This window comes from Leptomonas pyrrhocoris, assembly GCF_001293395.1.
Source record: "Leptomonas pyrrhocoris isolate H10 chromosome Unknown, whole genome shotgun sequence".
Classification (NCBI taxonomy): domain Eukaryota; phylum Euglenozoa; class Kinetoplastea; order Trypanosomatida; family Trypanosomatidae; genus Leptomonas; species Leptomonas pyrrhocoris.
In genome coordinates, this window is record NW_015438358.1 from 166,504 (window position 1) to 187,773 (window position 21,270).

Here is a 21,270-nt window from a genome sequence, read left to right on the forward strand (position 1 = left end):
GTGTTTATACTTGGATCGGATGTACATTGCAATGCTTCTCATCATAAAAAGGAAAACTAAAAAAGATGGTCATGAGGATACGAGCTATGTCGGTGAAGCGCCAAAGTCTAGGACTCAAGCGGAATACTTCTACGCTGTGGAATGCTGAAGGAGATATAATGCTTGATATATTGTAAACCTCAAAATTTTAATAAAAGAGAATGCAATGACCAGAGGACTGCACTATTAATCGGTTATTTCTGATACGCTCGTCAAAAGAAATAGACATTACACATTCACGCACTCCACAGTCATTTTCCCCCCTTTCACCTCAACGTTCTTTCCATTTTCTCTATCGTGTTTTGTCGATTAGTTTTTGCAGCTTTAACATTAGGATATTATTTTGCAAAAAATATGCAAGCCTAAGTATTTTTCTTTTTTATTATAGAAAACCTCCGATATTTTCTTCTTCTACTAATGTCCATATTGCCGCTAAAACCGCATTCAAAAAGCCGCGTGGAGCAACAGGAGCTGCAGCACATCTACGTCCGCTATTCTCCTCTCGCGATCGCTGCTGTCTTCTTCATAATCGCAGTCGTTTCCATTCCCATTGGCATCGTAGTGATTGTTTGCGGTGATAGAACAAGCCACGTGAGCTTTCGCTACGATGACGTAAACAACTACACATTCGTGATGGGAAGTGCTGGTCAGTACGCCGTCGATTTCGACTTCAACGGCACGTCGTTTTCAACTGGGGCGGTAGCGCGTGTTGACTTTACGTTGCACAAAAGCCTCTCAGCACCGATCTATATCGAGTACGTGCTAGATCCTTTTTATCAGAACTACCGGTGGTTTGCTGCCTCGGTTGACTCCTCCCAACTTCGAGGTGGCACGCGTCGCCTTTCAAAGTTTTGCCACCCCTACCGCTACCCCGGAGAGAAAACCGGTGAGGACATCAGCGGATATTATAATCCATGCGGAGCATTTCCGTGGTCAATGTATAACGACAGTATTTCGCTGTACAAACGTGACGCCACACTTATCTGCGACGGTGGAAAGTTCAACACGGATGGGACAAGCCAGATTCCCAATAACCATTGCAAAAAGAAAGGTATTGCGTTAAAAGAGGATGTGGAAAGCAGCTACAAGGCACCTAAGAGCATGTCAGGTCACGGGCCAATGTGGAAAGCTGGGGGCGACTCCACTGCCACCGATCCGTACCAGAAGGCGGGTTATTATTACCGGGAGCCTGGACACAAAATACCCTCCTCTTTAGATGAAGATGTCATGGTTTGGCTGAAAATGGCTTTTGTGAACAGGGTCACGAAGACATATCGCATCGTTGAGGTGGATCTCCCCGCGGGGGACTACTATTTTGAAGTTTTGGAACAGTTTGCGACCGCCCCAATCTCTGGCCGCAAATACATCCGACTCGCAACGCGATCGTGGATTGGCGAAAAAAACCACGTGTTAGGCATTCTGCTCATTGTCGTTGGAGGTGTTGGTTTCGTGTTGGCGATAGCACTCTTTATTCTTCAATGCTTCATTGCACCCGGATAATCAAGTAGGCTAGGTTTTGTATTTCTATTTTTTTTCTTTCGTTGTCTTTTCGGTAAAAGTGTTCTTATTGCGCTGTTTTGTTAATCCGGCTCACTGCCAAGTTGCTAGCTACAAAGTGTCGAGACAACTACTCTGTTTTCCTTCCTTTTTTTCTTGCTTCGCTGACGGAACAGCTGCTCACAGGACTGCTGTGAACAAACTAGCAGCTTTCATTGCAGCTAAACCGGTTCAGAATTTTGATTGCAAAACTGTAAGTTTAAAGGCGAGACTTCTACTACCTACACGTGGTAGTGGGTGTAACTGGTCAACTTTTACGTTTCACCTCGTATTGCAGCGTCTGGATCTTCTGGTTCGCAGATACAATATCTCTTATCCAAGTTATGCACGCTACTCTGTCTCTTTCTTCTCCCTCACACCTGTACACTTGTACACCTGTACACACACACACACACTCCCAAACACACACAACCGACGGTGGCGAAGTTCGCGACACGCTCTCGCTTCTTCTCTTTACTCAATTATATTTCTTCTGTCTCTATTTCTGAACACTACAAAATGTCCTGGCAGGCGTACGTTGATGACAGCCTTATTGGCAGCGGCAACATGCACAGTGCCGCTATTATCGGAATTGCTGATGGCAGCTACTGGGCGTATGGCGGCAACTACATCCCGCAGCCGGAGGAGGTGAAGCACATCCAGAGCTGCTTAAACGACTTTACTGTCGTGCAGTCGTCCGGTGTCACTATATATGGCGTGAAATTCTTCGGTCTGCAGTGCGGATCGGATGGGGACAGCAAATACATCTTTTTTAAGAAAGGCGCGGCCGGCGGCTGCATCTACACCACCAAGCAAGCCTTCATTGTCGCGGTATACGGCAACCCCGGTGACGCGTCTTCTCTCACGCAGGATCTCAAGAAGAACGCTGCTCACGCCGCCACCGTCAACCCCGCCGACTGCAACACCACCGTTAAGCGCATCGCTGACTACCTCATCAAGCTGGGGTATTAGTGCGAGAGCGGTTCGGGAGATATGCGTCTTTTGGGGTGTGGAGGCTCATGCCATTATTCCTTTCGTTCAACTTTGGTATGTTACCCTTGTGTGTTTCATGCGTCGATTGTGTTTTAAGTGTTTTCTTCTTTAGTGTCTTTCAGTGAGGCTTTCTCGACCTGTTTCTCTGCTGTCTTGACACGCACTTTTCATTTTTCTTTTCCCCTTCTCTACTTCTCCCTTTCTTTTTTTCTATTTCACGCTTTATCTGCCTTCCGTTTTTTGTGAAGCGTATCGGTACATAGTTACAGTTGGCCGCCTGATGAGTGCGGCAGGCAGCTTCAAGTGGATCTCCCAAATCCTTTTTTTCTCTTTCTTAATCGTTGTTGTCAGCCGACGTCAGCGGAGCAAGCCCGAATCTCAAACAGACGAACCCATACAAAAAAAATTCTTTGAACGAGCGTGGTGAGTAAAAGTGGCTACCACTGTGTGGCGAGAAATGCATGAAAACTCGTAATATATATTTTTCCCTTCTGTTCATTGCTTGTCATCTACAAATGGTCGACCCCCGTTGCCGATGGACACTCTTTTGCAATTTACGTTAAGCGAGGGAAAGGATGACATTGGGAGAGGGAATGAACATCAAGTCATGCGCATAGAGAGTTCATTTAGAGAAAAAAGTTTAGAAGTTGAGGGCAGTGTACCTGGAAAGCTGAGAACGATCAAGCAACGAAGAAAGTCCGTCCAGAGTTTACGTTTCGCTGATGGTGCCTGAGTTCTCGGGTCCAACCTGAAGTAAAAAGACCAAGGAAAGTAAATATCCTGCTGATTTCCGCGCGTTAGTGTTCTTCGACTAGTGCACACACCTTCGAAGGAATGTCTTCGTCGTCAGGTTGCTTCCTTTTTCTAAGCATCGCAGCGACGCCAAGTAGCTCAGTGTGAGCGGACTTTATCCTGTTTGTCTCTCTACGCGATTCAGCTCTTCTTCTTTCCTACCTTCTTGCTTATCGTTCGTCATCTCGTTCTTCTCAACATTCTAGCAAAAAAGCAAACGTGCAAAACAAATGTTTTCTTATCAGCGGCCCATGTCACCAATGGGTGGGCCGTACGCGGCTGTACCTCCGCACCACTGCTACTGCAATGTGGTGTGCCCGTGTGGGGCTGTCGTGTGCACACAATGTGCTCGCGTGTGCACGGCTTGCGATCGACCTGTTTGCGCGAGGTGCCTGCCGTTGAACATGCTGCACTGCAAAAGCTGCTGTATCGCCTTCTTCCAAAATCGCAGATATAATTTGTGAAACTGCGCTTTGGCACAGAAAACACATATTTTGGTGTATTCGCTGTGGATGTCCTTGTCACATGCCTTTTTCTTTTCTCTGCATCTCGTTTTTCTCACCGAGAGTCTTGAAAGCCGCTTCCCATCTCCTCTTATTTCTGTTTTGCTACGGAGAGACACGCTACGTGCCGTCGTGTACGCGTTGGAAAGTTGTATGGGCCAGCTACACATGCAAGCGTGGATTTTCTTGTTGTACCTTCGTTGTACAGACCCGCAGGACCACTCGCATAAGCGACATCAAAAAAAAGGAGGCTGATTAACATGCCGATTAACTACAATGGAAAACAGTAGCACGCAGAAAAGAGAATGCAGAGAAACGAGTCACCGTGCGAGTTTGTGTAACTACCGACGATTCCCCACTTTCTTGTAGGATGTGAATTTTTTTTTGGTTTCTGCTCCTCTGTTGCTTTCGCACTTTACACGGATGAACCGTGTCGTTTCCAGAATCTGCACACGAGAAAAGGAAAATAAGAAGATCCTGGATACGCACGTGTGTCACAGTGCCGTGGAATCCTTTTCTCAAGTGTCAGTGTCACCTAATTTTACGTCTTCTCTTCTTTTTCCCCCTTCACTTTCCCTTCTTTTTAATTTCTCAACCGCGAAAAACGGTACCTGCCAACGGCAGTAGTAGTAGGAAAGGATCGCAGATTACTTTGACTGACCTCAAAATTTGATTCGAACGCGTCCTGAAGCGGCATTTCTGTTTGCGCGTACTAGTAATCAGTGGTCGCGCTTCGTTAGCTTCTAAAAAAAAAAAGGAGAACATAGCGAGCGCCGATTAAAGGAAACGAAAGGTTCAACCTTTAGCTTCTACGACATTTGCCAGTTCTACGGAGTTTAACCTGGTTTTTTCCTCCCCTCCCAAAAAACAACATCTTTAGGTGCTGCACCATGTTGGTACGGAGCATCACCAGGTGCATTCTGCCCGTCGTCAAGGCGACCAGCTACTCGTGCTCGCCTCACTTTGAGCGCAGCAACGTCCCTGTGGTCCCCACATCAATCCTGCCACCGAACAACAAGTCGATGCCAACATCTCTCCTCGACCCTGAGCGATTGGGGGAGCTCGGATGTGGTACAGGTCAGCCTGCCCAGCGTGGGCGCCGAAAACCGCTGGTGTGGAAGCGCCGAAAGCCGTGGTTCGACCATCAGTGGTCCCTCGATCTCCAGCGCGTGAAGAAGGGTCCTGAGACGCCACACTTTCCCGACGGTGTGCCCTTCACGCAGATTCGCGCCTTCCAGTCTTTTGCCGGACGTGCGTGGAAGATTAACGCTGGTCGGCGGCGCAAGATTCGTTTGTCGCTGAAGCGCGGTCGCAGGAAGCTGCTTTAAAAGAAAAACGATCTGTGCTGCACGCGCGCAATTCGGTTCCTTTTTTTGTTTGTTTTTGCGAACCGTATCTTCCTTTTTTCTTTTGTATAGCGCTGTGTGCGTGCGCGACAGTGGTGTCGGTGCGATCTGGTCTTTGCGGTTCCCTCTTTTTTTCTTGTCTTGAGTGTTTGCTCCTTCTCAATCGTGTGATCACAGGAAGAAAAGAAGAAAACGATTAAATGCCTCTGGTGTCAGCTTTTTTCAAACGCCACTGCTGTCTCAGTGCCGCATTCAGAAATGCACGGTGGAAACTTGTTGTTTACCTAGCCTCTTTGATGAGCGAAAACGTGCGCTTATCTAACAGAGTAAGAGGAATCCGATGCCCGTTGTACGCACATTCTCTTCCCTTGGGTGCGAGGAAGGTGAAAGGATGAGATGCTTGCTGCACTAATCAGCAAAAGTAAAAGGTGCCACACAAATGTGGCGAAAGAGCTCCATCTCAAAAACCGTATTTTCTCGCACTTGAATGACCCTCTCCCTTTTTTTTTCTTTGCATCTCGAATTGGATATGCTTTGGCTTCCGTGCTGCCTGTGAACCTTACGTGGTTGCGTTGCTCAACTCTCTCATTCCTCTCCTCTCCTTTCCTTTCCCTTTTTCGTGCACATCACCAGGCTGTCCGTAGTTTACGGTAGTTTCTATTTCAACCTCCCTAGTGTGTCGGGACGCTTTTATCGTGCGTCTCTCTACTTGAGCCGCGCTCGAAAGTCCTTCTCTCATTTTTCTCTCTCCCTCCCCTTCTTTACACCTCAGTTATCAGCGGCGGGTTGTATTGTCACGCTTTCACCCCTCTTATTTCTTCATTTACTACGTTCTGGCCGCCAACACACACGACCGTTGAGCGCGGCAAGTACGTAAGTACTCAAAATACAATTTGTTTTCTATCAAATAGTTGATTAGCGAACCTTTCATCCGAAAATTAAGCGTTTTTTAAATTGCCGCCCTTCCTCTGTTGAAAAGGAGAAACACAAAGGAAACATGTCGGTCAAGAGGCACACGAGGACTTGCACCGTGGTGCTGGGCCTGGCTGTTTTCCTGGCCGTAGTCTGCAGTGCAGTGGTATCCGCGGAGGCGACGTGCTCTTACCGCACGCAGCGTGTGCAGTGCGGCGACCTCGCTTGCGACAAGACCACAAGCGTGTGCATTAAATGCCGCACCAACGACGACTGCTATCCCGCTGCGATGCGGTGTGACGGCGCATCTGGAAAGTGCAAGGTGAGCAGTTTCACGTCTCGGCTTGGATGGGGCACTGTGCTGGCCATGATCGGTGGCTGCATTGTGTGCTCCATCGGCGTCATCGCCGGCGTGGGCGGTGGCGGCATCCTTGTGCCCATGTTCTGCGGCTTCCTTTCCATTCCGATGCAGTCCGCCGTGGGTCTCTCCCAGTCAACCATCTGCGGCCAGAGCACCCTTAACATGTACATTTCCGTGCAGCAGAAGTACCCCGACCGGAGCTGGGATCGTCCGCTGATCAACTACCAGTATTTGAGTCTGCTGCTGCCCCTGGGCCTCTTCGGCACATTGGTGGGCGGAATCCTGAGCAAGCTGTGCCCGGATGTGCTCCGCCTCGTGCTTCTCTTTGTGCTACTCTCAGGGGTGCTCTACCGCACTGTACAGAAGATGAGGGCGCAGTACGAGAAGGACAAGGAGATGCGCGAGGTCACCGTGGAGGCCGGCGACACCAACGCATCCCCCTCCGTCCCCAAGGAGTACGGCAGCAGCGGTGAAACGGCTAAAAAGGAGGCCGCCGATGCGCCAAACGCGTCGCCCAGCGCCCGAGAGGTCCCCGCTGCGTCGCCCACGTCGGAGGTGAGCCAGACCGTTCTGGAGCGCGCGCCGCAGCCGCAGTACCCGAGGCAGGAGCTCATGATGAACTTCGTCTGCTTCTTTGTGCTCCTCGCCTTCAACATCTTACGCACCTGGACGAGCTGCGGCGGCGCACTCTACTGGATGTGCGTTCTCGTTCCCCTCCTGCTTCTCGCCACCGCTTTCTACTTCAATCGCGAGAAACTGCGTCATATCGCGGAGTCAGACCCGACGAAGCTCTCCTTCACGTGGAATCAAAACACGTCGATTAACTTCCCAATGGTGGCGGTGATTGCCGGTGCTGCTGCGGCGATGCTGGGCATTGGCGGTGGTCTTGTGCTGGGATTCGTGTTGTACGAGGTCGGCCTGGTGCCGCAGGAAGCCTCTGTGACGGGAGGCATGGCAACCTTCTTCATCGCCTTCTCCGCGGCGCTGCAGCTGCTTGTCACCGGAAGCCTCGTCGTGGACTACGGTTTGGTCTTCTTTGTGGTGGGTCTTTTCGCTACAGGGCTTGGCCAGTTTGTTTTTATGAAGTACATTAAGGAGCACGGGCTCAGTTACCTCATCATCGCCGCCTTGGCCACCATTGTAGGCGGATCGCTGGTTGTGCTGGGTGGCTACGGCATCTACAACGCCGTCGATTCGGTTCGCGAGAATGGGGACGTGATGGCATTTGGCAGACTATGTGCTAAAGCTAAGTGATGCAATTGTCATCTTTTTATTTGCTCTCGCTCTTCTGTATATGCGTAGAACTGTGTTTCGCTGTGTGGGGTTTACCCACGCGCACACACAAACGGGTGCCCACGCATGTGCACACCTTTGGGGAAGGAGAAAGAAAGAATCTTTGTTTGTGGCACTGCATCGTTGTCTGCTAAGAAGAAGAAAACGTTTCTTTTCTTTTCTTGGCTCTTCCCATTATTTTTTACTTAAATAAGTCTAATGCATGCGCTGAGGGGACTGAAACGTACGCTGGCCACGACCATTTTTTGAAAGGCGTTCGATTTATTCTTGTAATGTGCGTAGTTAGAAACGCTTTTTTTCTTTTTTTGAGTTCGAAAAGAGAGCTGCGTGTTTTGCCTTTTGCGTAATAAACTCAACGTATCGATAAATGAAGAGCTAAAGGGGAAAAAGAACCTTGAGCGAATTACACAACAGTAACACCCTTCTTACATACGAGCGGTTGTATTGTGCGTCCCGCTCGTTTTGTTTTCATCTCCGATTTGTACCTGTGCAGGCGTCTTGAGAGTACGATATATATGTATTTCTTCCTTCCCTTTTTTTCTCTTGTCGACGCGAACGCCTTAGCGAGGAGACAGTTAGTACGAGATGGTACTGCTACGTACGGGCACTCTGAGCGTCACTTTGCTACTTACCTGTTCCCTTGCGTAGATTGCTAAAATGATGCAAATCACCCCTTCTTTTTTGACCTTCTCAGCGTCTTGAAAGGTTGAACCCACAAAACAAACAAGAAGGTTCAATCGTGGCCGCCATTGCTTCCACACAAACAACGCATCGGCTACTTCTACTGAGCAGCAGTTAGGTTTTTCTTCCCTCCCCCCTCCAATGTCCGAGGAGGAGTCGTATTCAGACGTTTGCGACAATGAAGCCAACTCGTGGCGCGTCTGCTTGGAAGCCAACCTGGGCGGCAAGGACATTCGCAGGAAGTGCGATGCGTTCAAACAAGTTTTCGACACATGCGTTGCGAAATGGCGCCAGGAAGTCGGCCATGAGGTGCGCGTAAAAGGCGAGAACGAGGGTGAGCCGCCTTTTCAGTGTGCGGCGATGTCTTGCCTAATCGGGGAGTGTCTCCGTACCCACAACTGGGACTTTGAGCGCTGCAAGCCGCACACGGAATTTTTTAAACATTGTGTGAAAAGCTTCTACGGGGACGACTACATCTCGTGAGACGAAATCGGCCCACATAACTATTCGTGCTTTCTTGAAGGTGGCTCCCCAAAGTATCGGGTTTTTTCCTTTGGCCTGTACTATTATTATTATATCAAAATCATTCACTCACATTCCATTTTCCTGCTTAATGCAGAATAAAAAAGCGTGAAAACCTAAGATCTATGTTCATAAAGAAAACAGGACGGAAAAGGCGAATGCCAGTCACTTTGACCAACACCGAGTTGATAGACGCTGTGGTCCTCTCCAAAGCGCAGCGAAAAGAAGACGTAACGTGACGGTTGCTATACGTGCTAAGCACCGATGCAGGCTGGCTCTGCTTTCCACGATGATTAGCTTCGTTACTTCATCTTTTTCCTTCTCGAGGGTCCGCAACAACCTATCTTTCTACTCCCAATTGTTATGTAGCTCGCGGCGCAACGGAACAAATAGCAGCACAATAAAATCATAAATTTTTCTTGCTTCTATTGAGCGGTAGCTCAAGTGGAGTCGATTCCACTTGTCTCTCACGTCAGTTTGACACACACTCTCACACAGAGACACGATCGTTACAGGGCTTTTTCTTGTCGCGAAGTATTCACTTTACGGGCTTCGCAGTTGCCAAGACACAATCCGTGAGAGGACTTCTCGGTTTCTAGACCCCCTGCGAGCTTGGCGTAGTGCTCCGTCTTTCCGTTGCTTTCTCTTTTTTCTTTTCTGGCCTAACGGAATTCACGCAGCGATGAGCAGCTACGGCAACACGGGCGAGTTGCTGTTCGGGCAGCCGAGCAACAACGAGAACGGCGGCAGCAACAACGTCTGCCCGTCTGGCCAAGTTCCTTCCTCCTTTGGCTGCATCCCGCTCTCCGAGGAGGGCACCGTTTTTATCAACACGAACAAGCTGCTCTGGGTGAACTCCGGCGCTCAGCTGATCATCGTCTTCGTGGGTGTAATGGACTTTTTGTTAGGAACGCTCTACTTTTATGTTCGCCGCCGCCGCAACGAGGAGCGGCTGGAGCGCTCCCGCGCTGCACGGCAGTCTGTACGTGTCAACGAGGATGGTCAGGTAGTGGAGCCGCCTCGGAAGCGGCTCTTCTCGCGCAGCCCCGTCTCTCACCGCCCGCTGAAGCCCGTCTCGGAGCTGAACGGGCGATGTTGTGGCTGCGGCAGCACGGCTGACACAGTCTTGCTTCCATGCAAGCACGCCGTATGTTGCTTCGCGTGTTCAGATCGAGCCACGTACTGCCCTTTCTGCAAAGAGCCCTGTTCCGATCGCCAAAGGCTTTTCGTAGTGTAAAAGGAAAGACATCGACGTCTCCAGAACGCCGCGTTTTATCTTTAAACCTTCAAAAACTTTCGTCTTCTCTCTCCGTTGCTTTTTTTTTTTCCTTTTCGCTCTTTGCTACATTGGTGCGTTCTTCAGAGTGAATGCCGACGCACGCAGTAGGTGCTTTGTGCCCAAAGTGGCTTGCTGGAAAGATTTCTTTTTGTTTTCCCCGTTCGTTTTCTCTTTTTTCTTGGTCGTGGTGTGTGACTGTCGAATTGTATTTTTCCCGATTCTCTTTTACCCTTTGCTTGCTGCATATATCTGTGTTTTTTTTTCCCAGTTCGTCGTGTCCTTTTTGCGGACAACATCCTCAAGGCAAAGAAAACGAAGATAAACATTTTTCTTCTCCTTTCCGTTGGTGGTTATTATGCTCCAGCGTATGTTGTCATGGACAAGGCAACCACGGGACTTGCCGTGTCGCTGTTGTGGCGTACACACTCGACTGCAGAGCGTTTCTGGTGCTCTCCTTTGCTCGCCTTTTTTTTTGCGGAAGTGATCTGCTCTTATGAAGCGGGCTTTCTGTTTCTCTTCTGCGACAACTCTCTCTGTCCTTTCTCATCTTTCATTCTGGGCGTTCTCTTCTGCCTCGGTGTTGTTGTTTTCACACAGAGTTCTCTCTCCCTCAAGCGGTGGCAGAATTCTCATCACAAATTCGTAGCCGTAAGAAACGAGCCGACCGCAGAAGCACCAACATAGCCCATAAAGATGGATGCGTTTAAGTCGCTGACGGTTGGAGCCAAGTTCGGTGCTGCCCGCAACAGCGAGGCCGCCAAACTGTTCCGCAGCGCTAGCAAAGACAAGTCCAACAAGACCTTGACGGAGATGGTGGGCGCGGAGAGCAGTGATGCCATCGCGGACTCGACTGGGCTGGACAGCAGTCTCTCTGTTCCCCTTCCGAGCTCCACGCTGAACATTTTCAACCGCCACGGTGGTGCTGCATCTTCTTCGGAGGGCGAACGCACCAACGCGACTGACGGCGTCGCCGGTGATGCCGCCTCTGCTGCAGGGGAAGACAAGCCCCTCAAACCAATGGACTTCAAGAGAAAGCGCAATATCTGGCGCCGCCATGATCTTCAGGTAACAGGAACGGATTTACCGGCACCTATTGAGCACTTCTCCGATCTAGTGCGCCCCCCACTTAGCGTGCCGCGGAACGTGGTGAACAACCTCTTCACGCGCCAACACAAGGTCCCAACTCCCATCCAAATGCAGGCGATTCCTTCCTTGATTCACCACCGTGACGTGCTGGCCTGTGCGCCGACGGGTTCTGGTAAGACGATCGCGTTCCTCGTGCCGCTCTTTGCACGCCTCAAGGCCCCTGATGCGACGTGCGGCGTACGCGCGTTGATTGTCACGCCGACGGTTGAGCTGGCGCAGCAGATTGAGCGGGAGGCCTTCTTTCTGATGAAAGGACAGCGCTGGCGCTTTGTGCAACACGGCCAGACGACCAAAAACAAAGACATCTTCATCGCCACCCCAGGCCGCATCGCCTCCTTGATGGAGCAGAAGCTGCTGAACCTGAGCCAGGTGGAGTACTTGGTGTTTGATGAGGGAGACCGGCTGTGGGACACCAAGACTGACTTCTTGACCGTGATCGACAAAATCCTCGCAGCCTGTGCCAAATCCGACAAAGTTGTGAGCTTGTTTACGGCGACGCTGAGCGATAAGGTCGAGACGGCCGCCCGCTCCGTCATGTCCTCAGACCCGGTTCGCATCATCGTCCACGGGCGGCACACGGCCAACACGAAAGTGAAACAGCGCCTTGTCTTCTGCGGAAACGAACTCGGCAAGGTGGTGGCGATGCGCAACCTTGTCCGCGAGGGCATCACACCGCCGGTGCTGGTCTTTGTGCAGAGCATTGAGCGCTCCAAGGAGTTGTTTGAAGAGATCCGCACGGAAGGGCTGCACATGGCCATCATGCACGCCAAGATGTCCGTGGAGGAGCGCGAGGAGACGGTGCTGCAGTTTCGTCTGGGCAAGGTGTGGGTGCTCGTCACGACCGAGCTGTTGGCCCGCGGTATCGACTTCAAGAATGTTGGCACTGTCATCAACTTTGACTTCCCGGCCACGGTGGACTCCTACATCCACCGCGTTGGCCGCACCGGTCGCGCCGGCAAGGAAGGCGTCGCCATCACCTTCTTCACCGAGGAGGACAAGGAGCGACTGCCCCCCGTAGCGAAGGTGATGCAGGGCTCGGGCAGCCCGGTAGAGGAGTGGATGCTGAACATCAAGGTGGACCGCAACACGCGCCGCCGCCTGGAGCGCACGACGCCGCAGCGCACGATCGTCAGCACGCGAAAGCGCATGTTGGTGGCACAGCAGCGGGTGCAGCGTCAGTATCGACGTCTCGAGACGGAGGAGGCAGAGAAGAAGGAGGCCAAGAAGGCGGAGCGGCAGAAAAAGCATCGCAAGGGTGTCAGCAGCGACAGCGACGGAGAGAATGGTGATGACGAGTGACGGCAGTCCGCATTGTCGAGAAGTTCTAGAAAATTCTGCCTTGGCGTTCTTCCTCTTCTTCTTATTTCTGTTGTTGAATGGCCAGCGAGGTCAACTATAAAAATGAACGATTAATAGTAAGGTTTTGCTTTTGTTGAGGAATGTGATGCACCCAGAGCAATTTAACAGAGGGGTTTGCTGCACCTCCGGCTTGTGTCTAGCCGCGCATCGACACGGAAACAATAACATGACAGAGTAAGCACAGAACACAAGAAAATAGTAAAGCCCACAAGTGCGCTCTCTGTACTACTTCCAGTTTGTTCGCACTGTGGGTGCTGTGAAGTCGCGCGACCGCATCTTTTTATTATTTTGTTTGCGTTCGAGGGGATAAAATATGGCGGTCTGCAGTGGGAAAAGAAAAGACAAAGGCCGCGCAGCGTAAAGTACATTTGAAAGATGCAGATCGTTGTCTTTGTGTTGCACCAGAAGGCAGCAGCGATGACCCCCCCCCCTTCGTTAAACACGCTGCGTGTGCGTGCACAAGGAAGCCGTACTTTTCGTTGCGAACCGCAGAGCTCAACACGCAACAACTGCCTTTCGTCCTTTTACGAAGATTTCGTTATTCTCACATCTCGTCCCCCTCGCTTTTTTGCTTCCCGCTCTCCGGATTGACTTCTATGCAGTCTGTTGCATTGCCTTCACAACGTGCTGCTCTGATGGCAGAGAGCAGAAACGTAAGTCACTACCACAACGAAAGGTTTGAGGTGCGCTTTCCACGCGAAGTGTTTTATTCTTCTTAATTTTGTTTTAGCGAGGCAGCTGCACCCAGGTCATAGCAGCTGTGCTCGGTTGAATACAGGCGATCATCGGTACGTTAACAGCATAGAAGGCTCATAGAGCGGGAGGAAAGGCTGAATAGGGAGCGAAATAGATACAGTGTAACAGTTTCTTTCTTTTTTCCTCTGCTTCTGATTCGCCCTTGTATTTTTGTACTACTTCGTTTTGGTCGACCTTTCTCTCCTCGCTCTCGCTGCGAGTGTTATCACGTGTGCGATCCGCGTGTTCTCGCTTTATAGAGATTCGTCGTTGTCCTTTTTTTTTTGGCTGGGGTCTTTCAATATTCCAGGCGGTAAATAGATTCGTTATAGTTGTAGTAATTTACCAGTGATCATCTATACCATGTCAGAGGTCACCGATGTGTGGCTACTGGCGGTGGCTCTGGACGGTGAGGACACGTTCTGGCTGTGCGAGCCAGCGAATCTGAAGCCGCTCGCAGAGGACTGGAGGACGACCAAGTGCCGCTGGCTGTACCCTGTAGTAGAAAATGTGAGCCGCTTCGCCGATCTGGACGGCTTCGCGAGCACTGACGCGGTCTACGAGGTGGAGTGGTCGGGGATGTCGAAGGTGCTGCGCGCCGCCACCTTGGCGTGGAACGTGAAGTGCAAGCGGCAGAAGGTGGACCGCATCACCTACGTCTTCGTCCCAGCGGAGGAAATGAAGCTGCTGGATGAGGCCTACAGCAAGTTCACAAAGCTGGAAGCAACGAAGCCGCCGTTGCCGCGCTCTGCTCCTGCGACATCGTCATCACACGGCGAAGCACGCGAGACCGCACCAGCTTTTTCTGTTGGGCCGGCTGAAGTAAAGGCACCATCCAAGGAGGTCTCGGAGGAGCAGGCCACGGAAAACCCTGTAGCCGACACTGGCGGCGATGTACCGCTGGTGGATGCGACAGTAGCGCGAGCTGCCTCCGCGACGCCCATAAAGGTGGAGGCGGAAGAGGAGGAGGACAAGAGCAGTGGCGCGACGGCGCTGGAGCAGCCCGACGCCGGGGAGGAGAACGGGGACGTTGCCTCCTCCTCCGTGGGGCGGCAGAACCGCACCGGAGCCTTTCTCCACCGCAGCAGCAGCTCCTACAACGCGGTGCCTTCGCACAAGCGACAAAAGCCGCACCAAGGGACGACGGTGTATCAGGCGCCAAACCACTCCAAGCCCATGGGCGATCACCGCAGCGGCGAGGCCTTTGACTGGCCGGAGATGTTCTTGGTGCACCGCGGCAGTGTGGACTTCCTCTGCCCTCACGCTACCAACAACAGCTACGGCTTCCGCCTCGACCGTGTCATGCACGACGGTTTCCCTGTCTTTCTCCTCTTCCCTAGCAGCAAGAACAACAGCGAAGCGGTCGACTCCAGCGCGCGTGGTGTGCCAGTGTTTGAGAAGGCGAAGCTGAGCGGCGAGGGCGGCGAGGGGGGCATTCGTAATTGCGTCCTTGTGCTGACTCGCCTCAGCTCGAAGAAGCACCAGCCGTATTACCGCAGAAACACGAGACGACGCGTGCGTGGCGGTCGCAGCCTCAGCGACGAAGACTCCATCACAGAGGAAGAGGAGGAGGAGGAGGAGGAAGAGGTAGAAGACGACGATGACACAGACGATGACGACGACTCAGACGAGGACGAAGACGAGCTGGAGGACATCCACGATGACGGCAAGCCCACCTTGCCAACACAGGAGCGGCGCACGAGCGCAAAGGCGAAATCAAGTCCACCACCGCTGAAGACGTCCAAGACAGAGCCTTCTTTGGCGACCGAGGAGGCGAGCGCGCCTAGGCGTAAACATAGGCGCAGAGGCGCCGAACCAAAGGAGGAGTCGCCGCTGCAGGCTGTCAGCGTCAACTTCTGGACAGACCCGCAGGGTGTGGTTCCTGCGGTGGGTCAGCTCGCGAAGGATTTTCCCTTCCACGCCGAAGGTGCCAACACGCCGCAAACAGTGGTGTTCAGCGACGGCGTTTGTGTCACCTACACCGCCGCCACCGCTGGAAAGCATGCCCCGCCGGAGAAGAGGCGGAAAGCGGCTAAACCCGGGCACACGGCTGCCTCCACGGAGGACGCTGATCTTAGCATGCTCAACGAGCACATTCTGAATGCCTTCGCGCAGGTGCGAAAAGAGAGCGCGTAGCACATACACACACACACAGACGAATGATTAGCGCAACTCCACGTTCAAGCCACTGCTTCTTCATTTTGCCTTTTCCACGCGCTTCCCATGAAGGTGAGACGAAGCTGTTACTCGCTCCTTTGGCGCCCAAGATGAACGTGGACGGGGTAACATTCACGGGTTTTTTCGTGGATGGCCATAGAATACTCGCATTACATTCTTTCCGCCTTTTCCTCTAGTTTCGTGCCCTTCGACGTCAATGCCGTTTTTTGCACACCCTCTTACGAGCAGGGAGGCGAGCTAGTGGAAATGGTGCTCCCACATTCCGCGTAGCACGAAAAGAAAACGGAGGGCGGCGGCGAAATGACGCAGTGTTGGCGGCTTCTGAGCCAGGAGTTGTTTGACTGAGAGCGGCAGCTCAAATGCGCCGAAACACCTGCCAGCACCACTCTTTTTTCCCCCCTTCAACGGAGCGATGTGCTCGTCTTCGGGGGGTACAAAATGAAGGGGAAGGAAACTGGTCTGTTCATACACGTACACACACACACACACACTAGAGACGTATTCGTTCAGTTTTTGCTTCGAAAATAAAAGAATACAGAAGAGGACACCTCTTTCCCAGTCTAGCATGTGTAGGAGCATCAAACGGGAAAAGTGGAAGCTCGTGTTTTTCTCTGCGTCGAAGAACGACTTCCCGTCGCTTTCCTCACAACTACCAACGTGGAGGAAGGTGAGAGAGAGAGGGAGAGAGGACGCAGCGGAACCTTTTTTTTGTTTGTTTGCGCGTCGTCTTCAACGTGCATGATGACGTGCTCTGTCTACATTTATCGCCCCTGGTGCCGATGCGTCTGTGAGACTCCTTGCATGTGTACCTCTCGGTGAACGCTACTTATCTGGCCATCTTTTCGCCATATGCTTCCCCTTTACCACCGCGATCACAAAACTCAACGTCGTACCAAAAAAATGAACGACAGAAAAAAGAACGCTGAGCGAGTTGCCGGACCCGCTATTGGTGTTGCGTAGGTGCAGTTTTCTGTGTACACGAAAGGGGTGTGCTTCTCGTTTCCTTTGTTGTTGTTGGTGTCTCCCACCTGCGTTTGGAGGTTTCCCGCTGCTGTAGGCTCTGCTTCGTGAAACACTGCGCATTTTGCCAACAAAAAGACATTTGCTGGCTTCCCCGTCGAGCAATCAACGTACTAGTGTTTTTGTTTTTTCTTCTTAGTGTGATGCTCCGCTTCAGAACACTCCCGCCTGTTCACGCCTGGGCAGCCGTGCGCTGTGTCTTCCAAAGTAAGGAATTTCTCGCCGCTTCGAAGGAGCTGCCGACGACGCCGGAGGGGCGAAATCCGTACGACGTGCTCGAGGTGACCGTCACACAAGCCACGACGTTGGAGGACATCTCCAAGCAGTTCCGCAGTCTCGTCGTGAAGTATCACCCCGACAAGCCCGGCGGCTCCACCGAAAAGATGGCAGAGGTCAACCTGGCTCACAAAATTATCAAAGAAAACCACGAAAGCGTGCTGCGCCGCATGCGGGAGGCGGAGTCGACGGTGAAGGCTAACGAGGCCTACCGACAGCACAAACACGCCCGCGCCAGCCGCGACGAGGATTTGGGGCGCTCGGGTGGCGTGCACCGCCGCAACGCCCGCGCAGCCCGTGAGGCGGCCGAGGCGAGCCGGCCCCGCCACGCCCGCTCCCTGAGGGAGATCGAGGCACAGTGGGAGAAGTACAAGGAGGACACGGAGGCGGCGGTGAGAAGCATGTGCAACCGCTACGAGCTCGCCATTCAGCAGGGAAAGTTCTTCCGTAAGTCGGCGACGCTGAACGAGATGACCGTGCGTGAGCGCTGGCTCCGGAAGTCGTTCTTGAAAGGAGTCTGGGAGGACGTGCATGAGCTTCGCGGAGAGCTGCTGCGACGCGGGGCGCGTAGCGCTCAACAGTCTGAGTTGGCCGAGGAAATGGTCAGCTTCGCCTCGACAACGCAGCGCAAGCTGAACGAGGACTTCCAGCGACTCACGCAGGAGAGTGTGCAGCTGCAGTCACGCATGTTTGTCGAGCGAGCCTTTTTCATTGTCTGCGCATTAATTCTGTTTGTCAAGTCGTGGAAGTGGTTTGTCGGGTTCACTTTCAACAACACCCTCACCGTGCGCCTGAGGAAGGGTCTGCTCAGCCAGTAGCGGGAGGTGCTTGCCGCCTGACGGGGTCTGCTGTCTCACCTGAGCGAGTTGCGGCCCGCCTGCATCCTTTTCCAGTATGTGTGTATGCGGCATCTGTGTTGAACGTTTTTTTTTGTTATGTCTCACATACCTTTTTAGCTTAACTTTTGTCAGGACGCCTCTCCGTACGTTATCGTACACATATGTGTCGCTCAACGTCAAGAAAGAGGGATTTGCTCGTGACGCTGCTGCAATCATCCTTGCGTTGCCGCTGGGAAGCGTAAAGGAAGGTCCCAAAAGGACACACACAGACACACCTCAACGTTCAATCTTTTCACCCCCCAAAAAAGAGAACTGACGGGTCGGCCTTTCTTTCAAAGGAAAGCGTCGCCGCGGGTTTACGCCACACAGGAGGCCCAACACAACGAATTGGGGCGTCTTCCTTTCTTTTCGCTTTGCAATAACATACGTTTTGGTTTCCTCACCGGCATTCGTCGCCTCCACCTTTCCTCTTTACTCACCTTTTCCTACGTAAATACATACACACACACACAACAGCGACGGAAAGCTCCCAAATAGCGACGCGATGTTGCAGCGTCCGCGAACGTATCAGGCTAAAAAGTACATCCCGGTGGTCTCCGCCGCCCTCGACCCCTACGAGGAGGAGCGTAACTCTCTCGTGGACGATGAGCGGCTGGACCGGTGGTTTCGCTACGTCGAGGGCGAACTGCGACGCTTCCGCAGCCCTTTTGTGGCTGCTGAGGCTCTCTTGACGGAGATGCGCCTGCACTGCGAGCAGCTGTACCAGCCGGAACGGCTGTACGTGAACACTGCTCTACGCGTTCTGCAGGCTTGTGTACCGCACCTCCCGCAGGAGACCGCCGACGCGGCCAGCGCGGCCGTGCACGAGCTGCTCCCGTGCCTCGTGTACACCCGACGGACACCCTTGTCCGCCAGCGGTGTCGCGACCACGTCAGGGTCGTCGTCGTCTCCGCCGCCGCCGCCGAGGGCCTACTCCGAGCGGGTAACGCAGCTGACGTACGCTGCTGCGTTTCGGCGTGTTCTCGCACGGCGGAACCAATTTCAGGTGCAGCTGGCGCAGCAGGAGCGGCACGTGCGGGTAGAGGTGAAGGTGATGGACCACCTGGTGCATGAGCTGGACCATATGTGGGTGAAGACGTGCTTCTACTCGTGGCGGACCTATTGTAGGCAGTTGCAGGTTCGGAAGGCGCAGCTGCGACGACGGCTGGTGCGGGCGACCGCAAATGAGTCCGCGCCACGGTACTTGCGCGCGTGGCGGCGGTACGCTCACACCATTGCCCTGAACGCCAAGACGAGCCGCACCAGCGCGCTGCAGCAGCAGGTGGAGGCGTTGTATCCGCTGGAGCACGAGGCGAAGAGCCGACACGACCACCTGTCCGAAGAGATCAAAGAGAAGAGCCGACTCGCCGGGGAGAGCCTACAGCGGCTGGAGGAGACGCAGGACCGCTTGCACACGCTGGAGGAGCTCATCACGGAGACGCAGCTTTCCCTCGCCGAACACTGGTCAACCTGGAAGGAGTGCGTGCACCTTCTCTTCGGTGATGTGGGCAAGCTCCCGAGCAAGTCGGACAGGACGGTGCGCACGGATTACCTGGTGAACATCACCGACACCGCGGCCTTTCTTGAGAAGCGTGCCCGCACGAAGGCTAGCAGACAGGGTATTCAACACGTTGGTAAGCTGCTGTTGTACGAAAATGCGCTGGGACCGCGTGCAACGGTGTCTGCGGACGACAACAAGGACGCGACAGCTGCATCAGCGGAGGGTGGAAATGACCGCAGCAGCTTCAACGACGGCTCACAGCATGGCGGCGGCAGTGCACAGGCGAGTTTCACGTCGCCTCTCGGCTCTAGAGGCGCCTTCCCCAACGCCTCCAGCACCCCACCGTCATGCAACCCTTCGACCACCACCACCACCGCCATCGTCGCCGTGGGCAGAGCCTCACCAACATCCACTTCGGAGCAGCGCGTTTCTCTCTCCCGCGCCGCGACCACCGCCCCGCTTGTGGGGGATGTAAATCGCGTCTATGCCGCCGTCGCCGCGGTGGCCCGCCCTGTCCTGTCGCCGCTGCACCTGACGGACGTGCTGCACCACAACGAGCCGAAGCTGAACCTCACCGTGGCGTTCCTCTCCACCCTGTACAGCGGCGGGCACTGCTCCCTGTTCATGCCGGCGCTGCGTCTCTCCGCGCACTTGGAAACGCCAAACGCGTGCAACGATCTCGCGCTCATTAAGGCGGCCAGCGCGGCCGCGACCACCAAAGCGGTGCAGGACGCGCAGAGAGGCGAGGAGATTCATTGGGGCGCGCTCATGGTGCAGGATGTGTCGGATGGCATGCGCAAGGTTCAGCGCTGCACCGACGCGAATGAGCGTTACTTATTGTCAGTCCGACAGTGCATGATGAGCAGCGAGCTGGAGGTTGTTCAGGGGTATTTGGAGGACTTGTTTGCTCGCTTTGCGGCGACCGGTGTGCCGCTGTCGCAGACAAAGTTAGAGTCCGTGTGGGAGCCCATCGTCTCCGCGATGGAGCTGCCCATCATCAAGGCCCTCTACCCTGCCCAGGGCATTCTTAGCTTCGCGGAATTGGTGGACTACGTCACGCGGGTGGCGGAGTACAGCGGTCGGCCGCTGCTGACGCTTGCGGAGCGGCTGGACGCCACCTACCCGTACGACCCGCTAGATGAGCTGCTCATTTTCCGCCGCAGTGAGGAAGCAGCGGAACTCTTCCGCCGGTATGCCGCGCCGGTCTCTCTGCTCTTCGACTGGCTGAAAGACGACATTGCATCGTCACAGTTCCGCGCTGACCGCCTCACAATTCTCTTGGAAGAACACCTCGAGTTGTCTAGCGAAGAGGCGACGGAGGTGTGTGACTTGGTTCAGCAGCAGAGCGGCGATGTGGTCGACCGCGACGACGTGGAGTGGCTGCTGCTAATGGCATCGCCTCATCTTGACCCATCTCCCTTTTCAACTCCCTTGGACAAAGTCTCCAACGTGCTTCTTCAATGCTCACCGCTTTTCACCGAGCTCGGCAAGGAATCCTCCGTGTCCAAGTCCTCGGCGAAGCGCTGAGGCGTCTCGCGTGAGGCCGACGCAGCTGCTAGTAAGAGGGAAAGGAAAATCACGAGAGACACCGTGCACACATGCCTTGTTTCGTATGTAAATTAGTTTCCACCAGTTGGAATTTCTTATTTCGTTGAGTTTTCTGTATTTTGTACTCCTGGCTGTTACACTGCGTTTATTCTTCAAGCAAGACGAGTAATGGAAACGCCGAACAGCGCCTCGGCTCTTTTTCTTCTGCGTGTGTTCTGAACTCCCGCGTTTGTAGAAAGCCGAAAAGAATTTCGAATGACAACGTTGGTGTCGCTTTTCCCTGACGCTGACTTTGGGGAGGGTGAGGGGTTCCCTGCTCAACGCGCCACTCTGATCTGTGGAACCTGAACCTCCGTTGTAAAGTGGTGAATT

The 21,270-nt window shown here is 53.4% G+C and overlaps 11 protein-coding genes across 11 annotated transcripts; all 11 read left to right on the top strand.

The window, feature by feature from the left end:
- Positions 1-350: 350 nt before the first annotated feature.
- On the top strand, positions 351-1,539 carry ABB37_01087 (hypothetical protein; the record flags this gene model as incomplete). Its single annotated transcript, XM_015797471.1, has 1 exon — positions 351-1,539. The coding sequence occupies exon 1, from the start codon at positions 457-459 to the stop codon at positions 1,537-1,539; it is 1,083 nt and encodes a 360-aa protein (XP_015662991.1). The 5' UTR covers positions 351-456.
- Positions 1,540-2,020: 481 nt separating this feature from the next.
- Positions 2,021-2,547, top strand: ABB37_01088 (putative profilin; the record flags this gene model as incomplete). The annotated part of the gene is made up of 1 exon (XM_015797472.1): positions 2,021-2,547. The coding sequence occupies exon 1, from the start codon at positions 2,095-2,097 to the stop codon at positions 2,545-2,547; it is 453 nt and encodes a 150-aa protein (XP_015662992.1). The 5' UTR covers positions 2,021-2,094.
- A 1,017-nt stretch (positions 2,548-3,564) lies between these two features.
- ABB37_01089 (hypothetical protein) lies at positions 3,565-3,824 on the top strand (the record flags this gene model as incomplete). Its single annotated transcript, XM_015797473.1, has 1 exon — positions 3,565-3,824. Exon 1 carries the CDS (start codon positions 3,591-3,593, stop codon positions 3,822-3,824), a length of 234 nt encoding a protein of 77 aa, XP_015662993.1. The 5' UTR covers positions 3,565-3,590.
- A 661-nt stretch (positions 3,825-4,485) lies between these two features.
- On the top strand, positions 4,486-5,191 carry ABB37_01090 (hypothetical protein; the record flags this gene model as incomplete). Its single annotated transcript, XM_015797474.1, has 1 exon — positions 4,486-5,191. Exon 1 carries the CDS (start codon positions 4,754-4,756, stop codon positions 5,189-5,191), a length of 438 nt encoding a protein of 145 aa, XP_015662994.1. The 5' UTR covers positions 4,486-4,753.
- A 649-nt stretch (positions 5,192-5,840) lies between these two features.
- On the top strand, positions 5,841-7,736 carry ABB37_01091 (hypothetical protein; the record flags this gene model as incomplete). Its single annotated transcript, XM_015797475.1, has 1 exon — positions 5,841-7,736. The coding sequence occupies exon 1, from the start codon at positions 6,207-6,209 to the stop codon at positions 7,734-7,736; it is 1,530 nt and encodes a 509-aa protein (XP_015662995.1). The 5' UTR covers positions 5,841-6,206.
- A 731-nt stretch (positions 7,737-8,467) lies between these two features.
- On the top strand, positions 8,468-8,939 carry ABB37_01092 (hypothetical protein; the record flags this gene model as incomplete). Its single annotated transcript, XM_015797476.1, has 1 exon — positions 8,468-8,939. The coding sequence occupies exon 1, from the start codon at positions 8,598-8,600 to the stop codon at positions 8,937-8,939; it is 342 nt and encodes a 113-aa protein (XP_015662996.1). The 5' UTR covers positions 8,468-8,597.
- Positions 8,940-9,345: 406 nt separating this feature from the next.
- Positions 9,346-10,215, top strand: ABB37_01093 (hypothetical protein; the record flags this gene model as incomplete). The annotated part of the gene is made up of 1 exon (XM_015797477.1): positions 9,346-10,215. Exon 1 carries the CDS (start codon positions 9,661-9,663, stop codon positions 10,213-10,215), a length of 555 nt encoding a protein of 184 aa, XP_015662997.1. The 5' UTR covers positions 9,346-9,660.
- Positions 10,216-10,852: 637 nt separating this feature from the next.
- Positions 10,853-12,702, top strand: ABB37_01094 (putative ATP-dependent RNA helicase-like protein putativeRNA helicase; the record flags this gene model as incomplete). Its single annotated transcript, XM_015797478.1, has 1 exon — positions 10,853-12,702. The coding sequence occupies exon 1, from the start codon at positions 10,951-10,953 to the stop codon at positions 12,700-12,702; it is 1,752 nt and encodes a 583-aa protein (XP_015662998.1). The 5' UTR covers positions 10,853-10,950.
- Positions 12,703-13,362: 660 nt separating this feature from the next.
- ABB37_01095 (hypothetical protein) lies at positions 13,363-15,633 on the top strand (the record flags this gene model as incomplete). The annotated part of the gene is made up of 1 exon (XM_015797479.1): positions 13,363-15,633. The coding sequence occupies exon 1, from the start codon at positions 13,861-13,863 to the stop codon at positions 15,631-15,633; it is 1,773 nt and encodes a 590-aa protein (XP_015662999.1). The 5' UTR covers positions 13,363-13,860.
- A 951-nt stretch (positions 15,634-16,584) lies between these two features.
- ABB37_01096 (putative mitochondrial hypothetical protein) lies at positions 16,585-17,789 on the top strand (the record flags this gene model as incomplete). The annotated part of the gene is made up of 1 exon (XM_015797480.1): positions 16,585-17,789. Exon 1 carries the CDS (start codon positions 16,839-16,841, stop codon positions 17,787-17,789), a length of 951 nt encoding a protein of 316 aa, XP_015663000.1. The 5' UTR covers positions 16,585-16,838.
- A 565-nt stretch (positions 17,790-18,354) lies between these two features.
- ABB37_01097 (putative mitochondrial hypothetical protein) lies at positions 18,355-20,877 on the top strand (the record flags this gene model as incomplete). The annotated part of the gene is made up of 1 exon (XM_015797481.1): positions 18,355-20,877. The coding sequence occupies one exon, from the start codon at positions 18,355-18,357 to the stop codon at positions 20,875-20,877; it is 2,523 nt and encodes an 840-aa protein (XP_015663001.1).
- Between the last annotated feature and the right edge of the window lie 393 nt (positions 20,878-21,270).